At 45.9% G+C, this 16,354-nt stretch overlaps 4 protein-coding genes and 1 long non-coding RNA gene across 9 annotated transcripts; 4 read left to right on the top strand and 1 right to left on the bottom strand.

The window, feature by feature from the left end:
• The first annotated feature begins 106 nt into the window (after positions 1 to 106).
• LOC121177700 (tetraspanin-7-like) lies at positions 107 to 3,372 on the top strand. The gene is made up of 8 exons (XM_041032015.1): positions 107 to 187; positions 1,628 to 1,816; positions 1,982 to 2,056; positions 2,151 to 2,246; positions 2,351 to 2,506; positions 2,611 to 2,694; positions 2,831 to 2,902; positions 2,996 to 3,372. Exons 1-7 carry the CDS (start codon positions 107 to 109, stop codon positions 2,897 to 2,899), a joined length of 750 nt encoding a protein of 249 aa, XP_040887949.1. The 3' UTR covers positions 2,900 to 2,902; positions 2,996 to 3,372.
• A 339-nt stretch (positions 3,373 to 3,711) lies between these two features.
• LOC121177710 (mid1-interacting protein 1-B-like) lies at positions 3,712 to 6,338 on the top strand. Of its 2 annotated transcripts, none has more exons than XM_041032025.1 (2): positions 3,712 to 3,840; positions 4,271 to 6,338. In XM_041032025.1, the coding sequence occupies exon 2, from the start codon at positions 4,590 to 4,592 to the stop codon at positions 5,040 to 5,042; it is 453 nt and encodes a 150-aa protein (XP_040887959.1). In that variant the 5' UTR covers positions 3,712 to 3,840; positions 4,271 to 4,589; the 3' UTR covers positions 5,043 to 6,338. The 2 variants fall into 2 exon arrangements, with proteins under 2 accessions (XP_040887959.1, XP_040887958.1); XM_041032024.1 differs by having other exon boundaries at positions 3,716 to 3,985.
• A 1,493-nt stretch (positions 6,339 to 7,831) lies between these two features.
• On the bottom strand, positions 7,832 to 10,705 carry LOC121177723. Of its 2 annotated transcripts, none has more exons than XR_005893346.1 (4): positions 10,582 to 10,705; positions 9,811 to 10,331; positions 8,959 to 9,310; positions 7,832 to 7,945 (listed from the first exon to the last, which is right to left on the bottom strand). It is a non-coding gene; the product is annotated as an uncharacterized LOC121177723 (long non-coding RNA). The 2 variants fall into 2 exon arrangements; XR_005893347.1 differs by having other exon boundaries at positions 10,549 to 10,699.
• On the top strand, positions 7,937 to 11,608 carry LOC121177705 (coxsackievirus and adenovirus receptor homolog). The gene is made up of 4 exons (XM_041032019.1): positions 7,937 to 8,140; positions 8,514 to 8,551; positions 9,834 to 10,160; positions 11,083 to 11,608. The coding sequence occupies exons 1-4, from the start codon at positions 8,124 to 8,126 to the stop codon at positions 11,217 to 11,219; spliced, it is 519 nt and encodes a 172-aa protein (XP_040887953.1). The 5' UTR covers positions 7,937 to 8,123; the 3' UTR covers positions 11,220 to 11,608.
• A 1,130-nt stretch (positions 11,609 to 12,738) lies between these two features.
• On the top strand, positions 12,739 to 15,827 carry LOC121177701. Of its 3 annotated transcripts, none has more exons than XR_005893321.1 (5): positions 12,739 to 13,230; positions 13,524 to 13,658; positions 13,860 to 13,966; positions 14,048 to 14,239; positions 14,631 to 15,827. XR_005893321.1 is itself a non-coding variant. In XM_041032016.1 (4 exons), the coding sequence occupies exons 1-4, from the start codon at positions 12,873 to 12,875 to the stop codon at positions 14,153 to 14,155; spliced, it is 708 nt and encodes a 235-aa protein (XP_040887950.1). In that variant the 5' UTR covers positions 12,739 to 12,872; the 3' UTR covers positions 14,156 to 15,827. The 3 variants fall into 3 exon arrangements, 1 of the variants encoding a protein (XP_040887950.1); XR_005893322.1 differs by having other exon boundaries at positions 14,048 to 14,726; positions 15,579 to 15,827; XM_041032016.1 differs by having other exon boundaries at positions 14,048 to 15,827.
• Positions 15,828 to 16,354: the final 527 nt, after the last annotated feature.

Here is a 16,354-nt window from a genome sequence, read left to right as displayed (position 1 = left end):
TCTCATATCAGCAGGGCTCAGTGAGTTGGCTTGAATTTGGGAGAGAGAGGGTGAGACAGACCTAGAAATAGAGACAGAGTCCTGGTTTTGGTCCATCAGTTGGATTATGGCTCACAGGAGGATGGAAACCAAACCGGTGATCTTCTGTCTGAAGACGCTGCTGCTGCTCTACTCCTTCATCTTCTGGGTGAGCAAACACTTTCTCTTCACCTCATTCACGTGTCTTTCTTCCTTATGTTAGTTTTTAATTTTCAGAAGATAAATGTTTTTAATCTGATGAACTTGTTTCTAAATTGACATTTAAAAACTTTATTTGTTGAAGTGATCCACAGTGAAGATTTTCCCTGCTGCTGCACACTGTTTGATTTCACTGTATTTTATTATAGTTCAGTGAGATTTAAACATCACTTTACATTAGATTTGAAAATGTTGCCGCTGATTAATAAAAGTGGATTTTGTTAGAAAGTTGTCAGTTTGATCTTCAAGTTTTAATCCAAGACTTCAAAAGTTCATAATGTCAGATATCAGGACGTGGATGCTGTGTAATAAGGTCAGAGGTCACCTGGAGCTCAGAGGAAAAGGTTCACTCATTATCTGGACTCTGAGGAATGAGGAGGAGGCCGGAGCTGTGACACCCAGACGATAATGAAGATCTGAACCTACAACAGGACGGCAGCCTGATGGTCCAGGGTCCTGTCTGATCCCGGGCTACAACCTGGGCTCTGCCGGGCCCAGGTTGTAGCCCGGCTCTGTTTGTAGCCTGGCACCGGTTGTTTCCTGGTCTTAGTTGCGAGGTTGCTGAGTTTTAGTCCTGGTTGCTGTCTATCCCAGGTTTTTGCTGAGCCCTCTGTCCGTGTTTGTTTTCTAGTTGAGATGTTGATTAGCCCTGGTTTCATCTGGTCCTGGTTCTTGTTGTGGCCTCATCCTGTTTTTTCTTAGCCCAGGTTGTGGTCTGGTCCTGGTTTTGGTCTGGTCCTGGTTGCTGTTGTCCACTTGCTGTGAACCAGATTTCAGTCTCTTGACTGTGTGATGTCTTTTCACGCCTCGGTTTTTCTCTGGGCTGCAGATGGATGAAAATCTGTGGCAGTGTTTGTTTGGCATCAGCTGATGTTTACAGTGATTTATTCTCATCTCTCATCAAACCGTCTGAACACACTCAAACTGTCTCAAATTAGCTTTAAATTCTGATGTTCATTTTCATTTTTAATTTAAATAAGTATTTTATACATTTCTTATGTTGTGAATTAAAATGATTTTTTTCTACAGGAAACCAGAGAAGCTCCTCTGAGCTCTGTCTTCAGAGGACACTTGGACTGTGTCCTGTCCTTTCCTGTAAAGAGCTAATCACATGAACAGTGTGCTGGTTCTGAGCAGCACAGGACTGAGCTCAGCTGCTGCTGCTGCTTCTCGTCTGTTTGTCACTTTGTCACTGTACTGTCAGAGCTCATTACAGAGTCATGTGACACTGAATCACTGCTGAACACACACACACACACACACACAGACATCCCTCCTCCTCTCTGTGATTCAGATTTCTCTCTTTAATCAAACTGGTTAAATCCTGCTGAGAAAAGAGACAGAATTCCTTATTGCTGACCAGTCTGACCTGTAGCTCCTCCCCCCTCAGGTGACAGGTGTGGTCCTGCTGTCGGTGGGCTTATGGTGGAAGTTCATGTTGGGCCCCTACATGTTACTGATCTCCAGCAGCCCCTCCAACGCTCCGTATGTCCTCACCGGCACCGGAGCTGCCATCGTGCTGTTCGGGCTGTTCGGCTGCTTCGCCACCTGCAGGGGGCGCCCCTGGATGTTAAAACTGGTCCGTGTTTGGATTCTTGGGTATTTAGCCTGTGTAGGAATGTGACTCAGTTAAATATTTAATTGCTCGGTTCCTTACTGACTGACCCACGACCTCTTAAAGTATTTTCGATTTCTGTGTGTCCTGTGACCTGATCCTGACCTCTGACCTCTGACCCCTGCTCAGTACGCTGCTTTCCTGTCTCTGGTCTTCATGACTGAACTCATCGCTGGAATTTCTGGGTTCATCTTTCGCCACGAGGTGAAAATACACAGAAACACACACAATCCAGTCATTTCACAACAACAGTGTAGGTCATACTGACACAGTACTGTGTGTGTGTGTGTGTGTTCAGATTAAAGGGACCTTCCTCACCACGTACACTGATGCAGTGATGAAATATGATGGACGAGATGACAGGAGTCTGGCTGTGGACGGTGTCCAGCGCAGAGTCAGTGTCTCTCTCTCTCTCTCTCTCTCTCTCTCTCTCTCTCTCTCTCTCTGACTCTGTGTGTGTGTCCCGGTGTCTGACTCGTTTCCTGTGTGTGTCTGTAGTTGCACTGCTGTGGAGTTAATAACTACACCAGCTGGTTGAGCAGTGTGTATTTCCCTGTGGGCGGGGTTCCTGCCAGCTGCTGTGTGAGCTTCTCAGACTGCAGAGGCTCCGACCTGAAGAACGCAACACTGGCTGCACTGAAGGTCTACAAACAGGTCGCACAACTCTTTTATTTGGCATTAACACACACTAAAGAGGAAATGAACCCATGACATGGGAGAATACACAGCAGATGAATGAATGAGGTGTGTATCTGCAGGGCTGTTATGAGCTGGTGACATCCTTCATCGAGAGCAACATGGGAATCATCGCTGGAGTCACCTTTGGCATCGCCTTCTCTCAGGTACTCAGCACTGAGGAAGTGTGGCTGATTCGTAATAAATCAGAGGTGTTACCATGACGACACAGTGAATGAGATCATTCTAATAACACATCAGAGTTTTAACTAGTCCTCTTCTGTCCTCCCCGTCTGTCTCCAGGTAATAGGGATGTCTTTGTCCTGCTGTTTGTCTCGCCTTATCAGCGCCAACCAGTATGAGATGGTCTGACAGGTAACGTTCGCACACTGACACACACTGACACACACTGACACACAGTGTTGGGTTCCTCATCTTCTTACTTTTCTGTCTGTCTTTCTTTTACAGAAAAAAACTAGGTTGCACATCACCATGGAAACCTGAGGAAACACACAAACACACACACATATTTACACAGATGCCACTTTCTTGAATCTGATTGGTTGTCTGTTTCCCTTTGTGTGGAGATCTGTGGATGAGCCCTGTGTTCTTAAGTGATTTTTATGTTGTTGTTGTTGTGATTCTGTCCTGAAACAAACTTTCCATGATTCTTTTCATGGTTCCATGAACAGGACAGAATGAATAAAGATAAACAGATGAAAGTCAAACACAAAGCTGTTCATGTATGAACTGTTTCCATATCTGAAACATACGAATGGAATAATAATAAAATGACAAAACTTTTAAAGAATGTCGTTGTATGTAAAATAAAGTTTTTTTTCAGAGTTGTGTTCTGACTTAATGAGGATCTTTAAAAAAAACAGACATCAAATGAGAATTAAATTAAAACGATCCAATAAATAAATCAATATTACAACACACGAACGTTAAGCATTACATTATATACGTAAATGACATCAGTACATTAAAAGCAGTGAGCAGCGCTCATACACTGAGGCAGAGCTCTGATCGATGACACTTCCAGCTCCTGAGCCTGTTTCCTACCTGTACAAACAGGTGAGGGCTCGTGGAACATTCTGTAAACAAGGTAACGTCCAACATCCTGTAACGGTCTGTCTGACGTCACATGGCCTGCCCCCCTGCGATTGGCTGTCTCTGGAGGTTCGGTCTTCCCCCGACGGTCCCGGCCCCGCCCTGATGGTCCTCCGCAGCCTCACACACACACACAGTCCGCGGACCGTCCGGTGCAGTGTTCGGGACAGATTAACGGGCAGGAAGCGGCGGCTCGCACGGTGAGTTAACCGGACACCTGCACACGCTCCTCGGTTCGTGTGCTCGACCGACAGAGCGGACCCTGCGTACCCGGAATCACCCGTCACCAGGGCGGAGAACTTTCCGGTGGCTCCTCTGTTTTGTTCCCGGTCTCTGTGGAAGCAGGTAACTCACAGGCCGTTTCGGCGCTAATTAGCGGAAACTAACGGTCGTTTCTCATTAACATTTAGCTCCTTGTATTAATGAGGTGAATGTTTATATCCCGGTGATGCTATAACGGTAATCGCCACCCGGAATAAACCGTTAGCTCGTTTGCTAATCGTGTTAGCTGCTCTTAGCCCGCAGGCGCTAACAGAAGCGGCTGCAGACTTCCTGGTTGGAGTTACAGGTTTTACACATGCTGAGTGAAATCATCCAGCCTCACATTGTTCCTCTGTGGTTTTATTTCAGGTTGATTCCTGTTATTTGAGCTTCGGGGTGAAACGGTTGGCTGGAGGTCTGCAGCAGGAGACGCTTCCCATCCCCAGCAGGGACAGCAGGCTTTCAGGGTTAAACTGCAGCCTCCTTAACCAGGAAACCGCTTCAGTGATCCATGTTGGATTGGTGAGTGTACCTGTAACCTGGTCCAGCTCTTGGGGGTCAGGAGCTAGTTAAGACCTGACGCAGGATCTGGCTGTGGACTCATAATAATCCTCTAAAGAGCATTAGCGGGCTAAGTTTGTCCCTGGACTGTGACAGACGGTGAAAAAAGGCTCCAGGTCTGCTCACCATGATGCAGATATCTGACTCCCACAACCAGAAGAACTCGCTCTTCAATGCCATGAACCGCTTCATCGGCGCCGTCAACAACATGGACCAGACGGTGATGGTGCCCAACCTGCTGCGGGACGTCCCACTGGACGACAACGGGGACATGAAGGCGGTGAGGACGGCCAATGGCGCCACCACCGCCTACTTCCACCAGGATGCCGACATGTACAGCTCCTACGTCCTGCTCAAGTCCATCCGTAACGACATCGAGTGGGGCGTCCTGCAGGATGACGGGTGGGGGAAGGACAGGCCGGGGGTGGAGGAGGTGTCGAGGGCGGGGGTGGAGGAGGACGACCTGGAGAAGCAGTTTCATTACCATCTGAATGGACTCCACACGGTTCTGTCCAAACTCACACACAAGGCCAACACGCTCACGAACCGCTACAAGGAGGAGATCGGCTGCGGGAACTGACCAAGCTCTTCATCATGTACAGTTCTAAACAACCACTCAGGCGTTTCATACCCGTTTCAGCTCATTATTTACAAGTCAGACACACCTTTAGAGCCGCGTTGTCCTTTCAGCGTGTATCATTTCAGATTTTTCAGGGCTGATGTTGAGATGACGCCTGTTCATTCATGTTTAAAAACCACCTGAAACATCGTCTGTTACAGTAAAAGTTTTGTTTTGTTGCTGATGCTGAGCTGTTTGATTTAAACAGGTACTTATTCATATATAGTTCATTTAAACTGATCATTACTTTGTGTTGCAGAACAATGATTTTTCTGCTTTTACTGTCTTTGATTATTTTGTGAGCTTCATAAAACCAGACGGGGAACCTGTCAACAGAAGTGAACAAGATGAAGAACTTTGCTCGACAGTAACTTTTTAAACAGGCTCACCAACAATTTCACACATCGAGACCAGCTTCCTGGTCACGGTGAGTCCGGAGGCCGACCTTAAATTCTCTTTATCAGTGTTTGTTGTTGACTTTCTGATAATGATCAGCAGCCGACTATCAAATATTAACAAGGAGTTTCCTCGTCAGTCTCTGCTTGAGAAGCTGGTTTTGAACGACACCGTCCAGTCAGCTGAACAGTGGATGTGGTTTTACTGGATTATGTCCCTGAAGTTCATGTTCGTAGAAAAGGAAGGAAGGAACTTAACCTGGAAAAAGTTTGTTTGGAAAATGATCCATGTTGAAAGGACGTTTGTATTTAATGAGCTAAAACTGTATGAAACAACATTTCTGTTCATCACAAAGGGACTGATATGGAGATCAGGCAGATAACTGATGGAGTTGTTTGTCTGACTGTGGGTGTTTGGTTGTTTGCACTGTGCTTTCAGGGTTTGTGTGTGTCCTTATGCTTGTCCTCTCTCTGGACGTCCTTCATTTCATGCTGTAAATTTAAAACTATGCAAACAGACTGAGAGGGAAAGCTGCACGGTGTGAACCTCTGCACAGGCCAAACAGGACTGAACACGTTTAGGCTGCAGACGCACAAACTGAGCAGCATGTTGTCTAAGTCTTAACCTGCCCGACCTGCTCCAGGGGTTTATCATCAATCCAGCTGAAAATGATCAATTATAACATGTAATGTCATCATCTGCCGCGTATCTGGGTCCAGGCACAGGTCGCGGGGGCGACTGCCGCCCGGTCCACAAAGCAGCGAAAAGAATAACTGGTGTGAAAATGATAATGTAACATCCACAGAACTATGCATTTTTCTATTTATTGTCCAACCTGCCAATTAAAGGTTTTGATGAGTATTTTGGTGTTTTGGTTTATTTCAGTAAATAAAGCAGTAAATATTTTACCCTCATATTATTTTAATTTGAGTCAAATTAAATTTTTTATTAGCCTGTTTTAGATCATCCACAGAGTCTCACATTTCATATATTCATATTAATTATATATAGATATACACAGAAGTACAGATGTGTGTGTCTGTCAAAGTTAAATCTGCATCTGCAACATGACGACTTTGCTGCTCTGCAAGAAACAGGAAGAAGTTCAAAACACACTGACACACACTCTGCAGGGAAGAGAGAGCGTGGGTTTACAGTAAATATTTAGATAGTGCATGTCTGCCTCTGCAGAGTGTGTGTGCTGAGCCTGAGGGGAGGAAATCGTATCATTGCCGCAGATCGTGTGTGATTCTCTCAGCTTTGTGTTTGTGATGCCAGTTTCACTTCCTGTCTCTTCCATGCTGCCGCTCTGCACGTCGCTCTTCACTCACACTCTGAGGAACTTCAGCTGTGTCCATCTGATGATGGAGCCTTCATCCTGCAGACAGCAGCAGTTCACCGGCTGATCCATGAAGTCACTTGTGAATTCACTGCTGTTTTTCTGACGCCGGTGATTTGAAATGTTTCTGTTGTTGGAGCAGGTAAAATCGTTTCTTGCTCTTTTGCTGGTGAAGGTGAATGAAACAGCTTCAGGCTGTTTGTGCACAGAGCATCTTTCTAACAGACCACAGCATTTTATCTGAAAGTCAGTGAGGCGTCTACAGATGGCAGATGAGTTGACAGATTACATACCACAACACTGCCACGTTATCTGAACTGAATCAGTGTGAGGAGGTGGTTTTTCCTGGAGTATAGCAGCTCTGAAGTGAACTGAGCAGGTCCGGTCAGAAACCCTGAACGTTACTCAGAACGTTTTCACTGAAGAGACCAGAATTAGTTAAAACTTCTTTTCTGAAAACGTGTTTTTCACTTTTTATTTATTCATTTAACATTCATTTAAAATTCTTTTCCCAGGATGAAGGTCTGAAACATCAACAGCTGAGATTTCCTTTGTGTTTTTTTGTGGTTATTTATTTATTTATTTGGTGACGTTGACCTGAGTATTCTCTGACTCCAGGTGTGTGAGTTTACCAGGTGATGCATCCAGGTCAATCACCTGTGACCTCTGACCTGGATGCAGATTTCAGCTCTGCTGACGCTTTATCTTTATTCTTAAATTCCGCTTTAACCCGGCTGCTGTTCGCCGCTGACGGACGCGATTACCAGTCTTTTTCATGTAGACTGGTTCAGATGATCCCGAACCGGCACAGGTCCTGACGGGAGACAGAAGCTGCGGTAACAGCAGGTCCTGGACGAGGCTGAGTCCGGCTCACCTTCACAAACCTGAGGGAAGAACCTGAGGGAAGAACCTGAGGGAAGAACCTGAAGGAAGAACCTGAGGGAAGAACCTGAGGGAAGAACCTGAAGGAAGAACCTGAGGGAAGAACCTGAGGGAAGAACCTGAAGGAAGAACCTGAAGGAAGAACCTGAGGGAAGAACCTGAGAGATGCTGAGATCCAGATCCGTCAAGGGACAGAAATGAATGTGAGGATTCGACACTTTATCCAGGTTCGGACTCAAAACAGCACCTGCAGAAACACAACGGAGAAAAATTCAACAGTTTAAATTAGTTTATATTTCTGAGAGTGCTGACGTATGACGTAGAAACCGGATAAGGTTCTTTCACTTCCGCTAACGTCACCACTGGACGTGAGTTTTGAGGTTAGCCTGAGAAAAGGGGAACAAACCTGAGAGCAGAGGCCAGATATGGCTCCATTCAGGAGGTTAGTGAGTGAAGGAGGTGAAACGTGAACCGAGCATCAGTGAAATGTCGTTCTTCCTGTTGCGGTGGCCTGAGATCAGACACCAGCATGGTGCGAACATGCTAACGCCGCTGTAGCTAGCACGGCTAGCTGTTCGACTCCTGTCTCCATGAGAAACGGAAACACGTTCAAATTAAAAACGTGTGTGTTTTTACTGAAGCTGCACATTAACGAGGCGGGTGACTGAGTGAGGCGGGTGACTGAGTGAGGCGGCTGGGCCCAGGTCAGCCTCAGCGGCCTGGAGCAGCTAATGAGCGAGTCTTTGAATGAAATGAGTTTGATGTGAGCGTCTTGATGTTTTAAATGATTTTTCTTCCTGTTTTCTTTCTCACAGATTTCTGTGGATCTTCTTGTTTTGTGCTGTGAACACAGGTACGTGTATTAACACATAAATATGTGTTCTCTTTGTCTGATTTAACCTGAAGAAACACAGAAAACACCTCCCAACTTTCCCTCTTTGCACATGATTAATCAGTTGGATGGAGTCTGCTGGAACTTTATGTTCCAGACAGTTTAAAGTTAAATGACTGGAACTTCGATGCAGCTCTGTCTGCTGATGAAGATCATGTGCAGTGATCAAAAGCTGAATGCGAGCTGAAGGTCAAAGTTCGTCCTCCTCAGTTTTGTGGAACCGAGGAGGACGAACTTTTGTTTCTATGTGTCTCTCACTTCTGTCTCCTCTGCTCCTCACTTCCTCCTCTGATGACTCACACAGTTCTTTGTATAACATCAGTCAGTACATGAGTGAGAATTAGCTCAGAGTGAGAGCTTAATGTTACCTGTTGCACTCCATCGTACAGGTGACGTCTCTTCTCACTGAGGACTCTCGTCCTGAGCATCATGGCGCCTCTGTGAGTCGTTGGCAGAGTTGTTGTTGCACAGCTGCATCCAGCACATGTGTTATCAGACGTTCCCAGAGACTGTTCTGGCCTCCTCCCGTGTGGTCCCTGTCTCCTGGACTCCTCTGCAGCTCTGCTGCGCTGAGCCTGACCCCCACTGCTTCCCTCAGTCTTATCACATCGGAATTTCTTCCTGGATACTCCCTGTGGAGGCGTACCGAGATCCAGGAGAGATTCCACTTTCCAGTCGCTGAAAAACATTCAGCAGCCTGAGCTTCCTCAGACCCCTGACCTTTATCAGATACAGGAAGTTAGAAACGATCACAGTGGATGAATAAAACAGGAAATAAGACTTTTGTTAGGAGAAAAATTAGTTGTAACAGTTTTCCTTTGCTCTGGTCGAAGGTCACTCGTGGTTGTAGGTGTGCTGGTGTAGTTTTTTGGGACTGGGTCTTTTTAATATTGATTATCTGCTGATACTGTTTCCGATCACAGGCTGATACTCGTCTAAATATTGGTTAAGTCTGTATGAGACACATGGGAATAACAGCTGAAGGCCCTGATTCGACAGGAACACTCCTCTGATTTTACAGAGTGACACCTCCTCCCTCATAAACAATCTTTGGTCCTGTTCAGCGTTAACTTGAATGACTAACAGCTGATTGGACCTGCTGCTGGACACGTTTGTCTGAAAACCATGTGGACTCAGATGGACCACCGTTAGAACGCAGCTCATCAGACCACACACTGTTTCTCTGCTTGGTACCAAAGTGTTTGAGTAACAGGTCTCACCTGTGTCTTGTGTTGTCTCTCAGTGAGCTGCCAGGTGAACGTCCAGGGTTTCATCAGAGGAAGTGTCCTGCTGCCCTGCATCTACAGAGGACCTGACCCTCTGCCAGGGAACCCCAACGTCTCCTGGATGGACAAAGACGACAACATTGTGCTGACTGTCATGAGCGGTGTCCAGAATACAGCGTCTCAGAACCAGAACTTTAGAGGCAGAGTAAACAGTTTCCCTGATCTGTACACGTCAGGAAACTTCTCCATCGTCCTGCAGAACGTCCAGCTGTCGGACAGCGGCACCTACGAGTGCCACATCCCGAAGGTGGACTTCAAGCAGAGAGTCCAGCTGACCGTTACAGGTGTGTACGCCTCCTTAATGCAAACGGCTTCTTTCACTCCTCTGTCAGACCGTAGGTCGTCTCTGGACAAAATGTGAACCTTACTGTCCTCAGATGAGTGTCCCCGGTCCTTCAGGTGTAGGTGGACTGCTGAGTCCTGACCTGAGGATGCATTCATACGTTTCCTGAAAACTGACAAAGCCAAGAGGAGCAGAGATCAGATCAGACAGACCTTTTGCACCAGATAAATAGAATAAATACAAATACTTTTGCAACAGGTTCAGGAGCGTCAGTGTTACAGGCTGTTACTCAGTCAGTAAGAACTTAGAGTTGATTTCAGTGGAGTTTCCAGGTGTGGCTCTGAGCCTTGGTTTGTTTGTTTGTTGCCTCTCAGCCGTGAAGCTCGTACCGGCTGAGCCGTTTCAGGAAGAAAGAATCGTACCCTGCTGCCTGTTCTGTGCTTCTTTCGGCTCTCAGTCATATCCCATGGTCTTCCTCTGCAGACATTCATGCTTAGCTTTTCAGCCAAAGTGACTAAAAGTGAAGTTCTCAGGAGTCGGTGTCAGCTGACTCTCGTGTGTCTGATGTCATTATTACACATACCAACACGTGATTGTATTCTTGTCCATAAATGTACACGGTTCCTGTGTCTCCTCTGTGTAACGCTGCCACCTGCTGCTGGCTCCTCACTCTGCAGGTGTGTGTGTCTCTGTGGACAGACGCAGGCTTTATGCTGCTGCCTTCAGGTTTAGTTTGTGGTTTTCTTTGTCATCATTAGTCCATGATTTCTGTCAGTGACGGTAACAGTGTGTGAGACGTGGGGACACTGCGTCCTCAGATGTGATTCATGTTTAAACCTGAACATCACAGTGTGAAGCAGCAGCAGATCATGTGAGTGCAGAGTGTGAACACTGACGCTGCCTTTTGTGGTTCTGTGTTGCAGAGAAACGTGTTGACGTCACAGCGACTCCTGGACCATCAGCTGGTAACGCTGCAGTCACACCAGACTCCCTCCTCCTGCTCCTCCTGCTCCTCCTCCTGGCTCCGCTCTCTCTTCCTGTCTATTTATCTGTCCTTTAAAGTGTTATTCGTCTCCACACGCTGCCCCATCAGCTCAGACCGCTGCTCCTCCACCTGTGGCTCAGCTTCGTTTACTATTCTCACTGGAGGACTGAGTGTTGCTGAGACCTGTCTCATATACGTGGACGGATTGGTTTGATTGGTTTACAGAGAGAGGCTGTGGTTGGTCTTTATAGCACTTTATAAGTTTTGCTTATTGCTGAACGCTGACATCCAACATTTCAAAAGCTTCAAGACAAACAACTAAAATTCATGTGAAAACCAAAATAATATCTTCCTTACCTGCGTAGCGGTGTATGTATGAGACAATGTACTGATTCAGAGAGCAGGGAAACCACGCAGAGACAGAGACACCTGAAGACAAAGTAAAGACAAGCTCTCACCTCAAAGATGTGAAGGGTCTGTTCTTCCTAAAAGATAATATGAATGAATGTATCCTGATCCTTTGTTTGCCTCAGTGTGAGAAGCTGTTGGACACTGTGTAATACTGGAGGTGACTAAGTTACCTGTCCTCATCAGTGGGATGTAGTGAACCATCAGAGCAGTGACAGGTCAACCTGTTTCAGCTTCTTCTACCTGAGTGTGAGTGAAGTTTTTCTCTCTGGTTAAAATCAAAAGCTGTTGTACAGATTATATGTTTATGTTGGGATTTGAGTGGTTTCACCATAATTATTCTTACATGTTGTTTTCATCATAAAACACAGATCAGATCAGATGTGTAGGAACTGCAGAGGTTGGAGGTTGGAGGTTAGAGGTTAGAGGTTGGAGGTTGGAGGTTGGAGGTTGGAGGTTAGAGGTTAGAGGTTGGAGGTTGGAGGTTGGAGGTTGGAGGTTAGAGGTTAGAGGTTGGAGGTTAGAGGTTGGAGGTTGGAGGTTAGAGGCAGGTTCTGGAGTCATTCCTCTGTGTCGGACAAACAAAGACAACTTTGTTTGGTTCTGAAATAAAACTTAATTAAAAGTTGTCCAAACATTTACCGTTTCTGTTTTTCTGCAGTAGCAAGTTTCTGACACAAGGTGGAGCCACTTCATCAGTGAGAGTGATGATGATGATGATGATGGTGATGATCCTTCTCAGTGAATTATTTCAGTGTTTGTGCTGTTGAAGTACCCCCCCTTTTTCCTTTTTTATAACCTTTTTTCTTTTCATATATTTTTGAACTTGCACTAAACTTATTTAATTTAATTTTATTCTATTCTATGTTGTATATTTACACGTTTGCACTGAAGGAAGGAAGGAGTTGCTTTTCATGTCGTACATGTGAAAAGATGTATAATGACAATAAAAGGCATCATCTTCCGTCACGGTGCAGTGAAGGAAGCAGGAACACGCTGGCCACATCTCTTTCTTCAGGGTTTTCAGTTGAATTAAAATCAGTCAAATAAATCCATCACCTGCAAACACCTGAAAACTTTGAACCCAAACAGCCACAGCTTCCTGCAGCAGAGGTCAGGCAGTGGGTGAGCTGGTTTCACTTCTGGATGTGCAGCGTCTGGTGAAACTTGTATGTGGTTGCGATCATCAGGCCTGATGTGCGACATAATCACCTTGACAAATAGGAAGTGAGAAGCACTTTTCTAACTGAGAGCGACGGAGCAGTTTCAGATCAGAGCTGTGCTGGTCACACCGCTCTGTCTGTGATTCTGGACCTGATCATGGATCTGCTTTGGAGGATCCTGCCTGTGTTTCTGGTCTGTGCAGAGGCTCAGAATGTGACGGAGGTCCATGTGAAACTGGGTCAAAATGTCACCTTGACCTGCTCAGGGAAGCTTCAGAGCACCTACTGGTACGTCGAGGTCTACGGTCAACTGAACGGGTGCATCGGCCGCACTTACTCTGAAAACTTTGAACCCAGCTACTACTACAACTCTCCCACGTTTAAAACCAAATATTGGCTCCTGAGGACGGAGCTAGTGGTCACAGACATCACAGCAGAGGACAGCAGGCTTTACTTCTGTGCCAAGAGGACAAACGACAGCATTGTTTATGTGGACGCTTTCCGCCTCGTCTTAGGTCAGTACCATGCTTTGATAACTGATGCTTATCTTTTCCTTTTTCAAACCTGGAAACTTAAAAATGTGAAATGTTAAAATGAAATTTATAATCATTATGTAGTTTGGATATGTGAGGTGAGAGTCTTTCTCTGATCAGTAATCAGCTGAGTGCTGCTGTGGCTTCAGTGTCTTACAGACTGCTGATGAACAGATAGTGTAAATTACACTGGGAGTTATCTCATGGTGAGAATCTGAAGCGCAAACTTCTCGTCCGCTTTCTGAGTTTATCGCTGCCACTTTTCTTTTTTCCAGATCTCCCTACACCTCCGTCCACCAACGACTCAGAACCAAAGCCCCAGCAGGAGCAGCAGCCCTGGCTGATGAGGTGTGAGCTGCTCACATACGGCTCACTCACCCTGAACATCTTCCTCACCCTCACACTAACAGGTGAGTCTGCCATTGGTCCAGACCTGCTCTACATGGGAAGCACCTTGAAATCACTTCTATATAAATGGAATTGAATTGAAATATAAATTAAACTGCAGTCCAACATCTGGATCATGTGGTTTAAACATTCATCACATGACGCTCAGGGGGAAGTTGTGTCAGGCTGAAGCTGCAGTGACTCACCTGACGCTGTGTCAGCAGGTTGGGTCTGTACGTCACTGTGTCTGAAGAGGAAGAGCAGGACCCTGCAGGTGAATCAGCCTTCACCTGACACGTACTGTGTCCCAGAGGAGCTGGAGACACCACAGGTAAACCAACCTCTGATACTGTGACAGTACTAATACTGCTAATGCTAATGCTAATGCTGCTGCTGCTGCTCTGTGTTTCAGTATGAGGAGATCAGTCTCTCCCCCTCCAGAGCTCCTCCACCTGCTGCTCCTTCAGAATGTATCTACCACAAAGCTCAGCTTCCTGGCAACATGCTGCCTCAGCGCTGACCGAGCCCGGACACCTGGACACTTGGACACCTGGACAACAGGATGTGGACACTCATGGATCTGGACTGTTGTGTGACTTTTCTGGTAAAAGCACAATAGTCTAAATCACAGAAAAGTGATGAGTATTTAATGAAGAGTGTTTCAGAAAAGTTTTACAGTCTGTCCTCAGGGGGACTCAGCTGCGGCCGGGTCAGGAACAGGGATAAGGTGGGTTCATATTTAAGGTGGTTCAGCCAAAAACCCTCTTAATGATGTGACTGTAGTGTTTTTTTTAATTGATGAAAACCAGCATCAGGAGACATTAGTGGTGGACTCGTGTTAGGACTGGTGTGACCTGTCGGATCACAAGATGTTCTTGTGATCTTTTTAAACGTGGACATGTCCTCAGATCTGTCTCAGTCTTGAATTATCTTGTTTACAGTAAAATACTTCCTGTTGCTGTAAGTGCTCAGGTTCCGACTTCCAAATCTTCCAGACCTTGGTGTAAAAGAACAAGTGAAGGTGCAGAGACGGACACAAAAACAAGTGACTGAGCCCTGTAGGACGTCTCTCAGCTCCGTCCAAATACTTGGTATGAAGTTCCCTTGTCTTATGACTTTTATCTCAGTTCCCTAAAGTTTTCAAATCCACTGTTTTGTAGACCGGTTTCTGTTTTTGAAGGGAAATTCATAGATTGCATTTTCTCTCAAAATAACTCTCCAAGCAAGAGTCACTTTTAAAACGCTCTCACTTTAGCAGCTGTTCCACTGTTTCACAGCACATTTAGATAAATAACCTGCACGAGCCCGATGCCTTTTAGAATGTGAAACAGACAACAGATAGTGGGAAGGTTTGGAGGTGTGATCTTGCGGAGGTGTAAACAGCATCTGTGCAGATTCACATTCATAAGAAACAGCTGCACCCATGCAACTTAACAGCAAAGTTCCCACCTCTCCTACATGGCAATGTGATTTTTCAGTGTGGTCTGAGCAAATGGAAACACAGATGGATCTTATCCATCGAAAACACTTTGCCTCCACGTGTCAGTGCTCTGATCTTTGCGTGTTTTCATCTCTTATTTATTTCCGCGGACCATCATGCAGCACTGCAGGTGCAGGGGTCCTGCATGGCTGCATGGTGCTGCCTGATAAACTGCCTGTGGCAGCAGCAGAAACATTTTTTTCATTGACGTTCGAAAGCTCCAGGACAGCTGTTGGGCTGCAGCCTTACCTTTTACCTTGACTGAATAAGTGAAGCAAACCAACATCCTAAAACTGTGCCGGTGCGACAGCATGAGGCTGTAGTTTTCTTAGACGTGTATAAAGCGGACTGATGTTGGTGACAGTGTGCTCTAATATCAGAGTCAGAACAAATAAACAGCTTATTTGTATTTTTGGTTGACGAGATGCTTCGAACTGAATTCGAGAAACTTTTTTATCTGCAGCACGAGTGTTTCTTCGATGTGTAGAAGTCTTCAGGGGAAAAAGCAGTTTGCTGAAACCACATCCTCCCTGCAGACTTCACACCTCCTCTGATGGGAAAATTATGAGACGAAAGGTGCACAGACCTTCTTCCATGTGACCAGCTCAGAGTTGGCAGTAAATAGCATGTTTATGTTGTTTTTCATGTATGTTTAATTATCCAATGCTTGATTGTGAGTTCATGTGAGGTTTAAAGGCCTCGGTCTTTAAAAGTGTCCTTGTTCAGTCATTTCACATTGAACTGCTGTGAGTTTTCATGTCACATGGTCTCAATCAGCAAATTCCCAAAAGTCAGCGTTATGTGGCAACAAGGCCTAAGTGTGGCTGCACCACTGTGGAGCAGGCCACAGGCTGATGGACGCTCATCGTCATCTGACCATATTTACTGTACATGTCCTTGACTCATCATCACCTCAGACATAACTGATGTTGTAACCAAAAAGACGAAGTTTCAGCTGTAAATGTAATGCTCCGCCTCGTGGGGACGTGGGTGGGTGAAACGTCAGCGAGTGAACGGATGATTAAACGATCAGCTGACTGAACACCAATTTCCAAACCTTCCCCAGCTGCAGCACCCACTGCAGGATACTTACTTCTAAGTACCTGCTGCCGCAGTAACGGTACTGACAGGAGGCGTAGAGGTGGCTGGTGTAGTGATTGCAGCAGCAGCAGTAGGAGAAGTACCGGCATGTTCAGCAGTAATCAGTGCAGTTGTTGCATTAGTTGTGTGAACAGTCGT

This window comes from Toxotes jaculatrix, chromosome 24 (assembly GCF_017976425.1).
Source record: "Toxotes jaculatrix isolate fToxJac2 chromosome 24, fToxJac2.pri, whole genome shotgun sequence".
NCBI lineage: Eukaryota > Metazoa > Chordata > Actinopteri > Toxotidae > Toxotes > Toxotes jaculatrix.
Note: the sequence above shows the minus strand (reverse complement) of the source record. Positions and strands in the feature narration are given on the sequence as shown.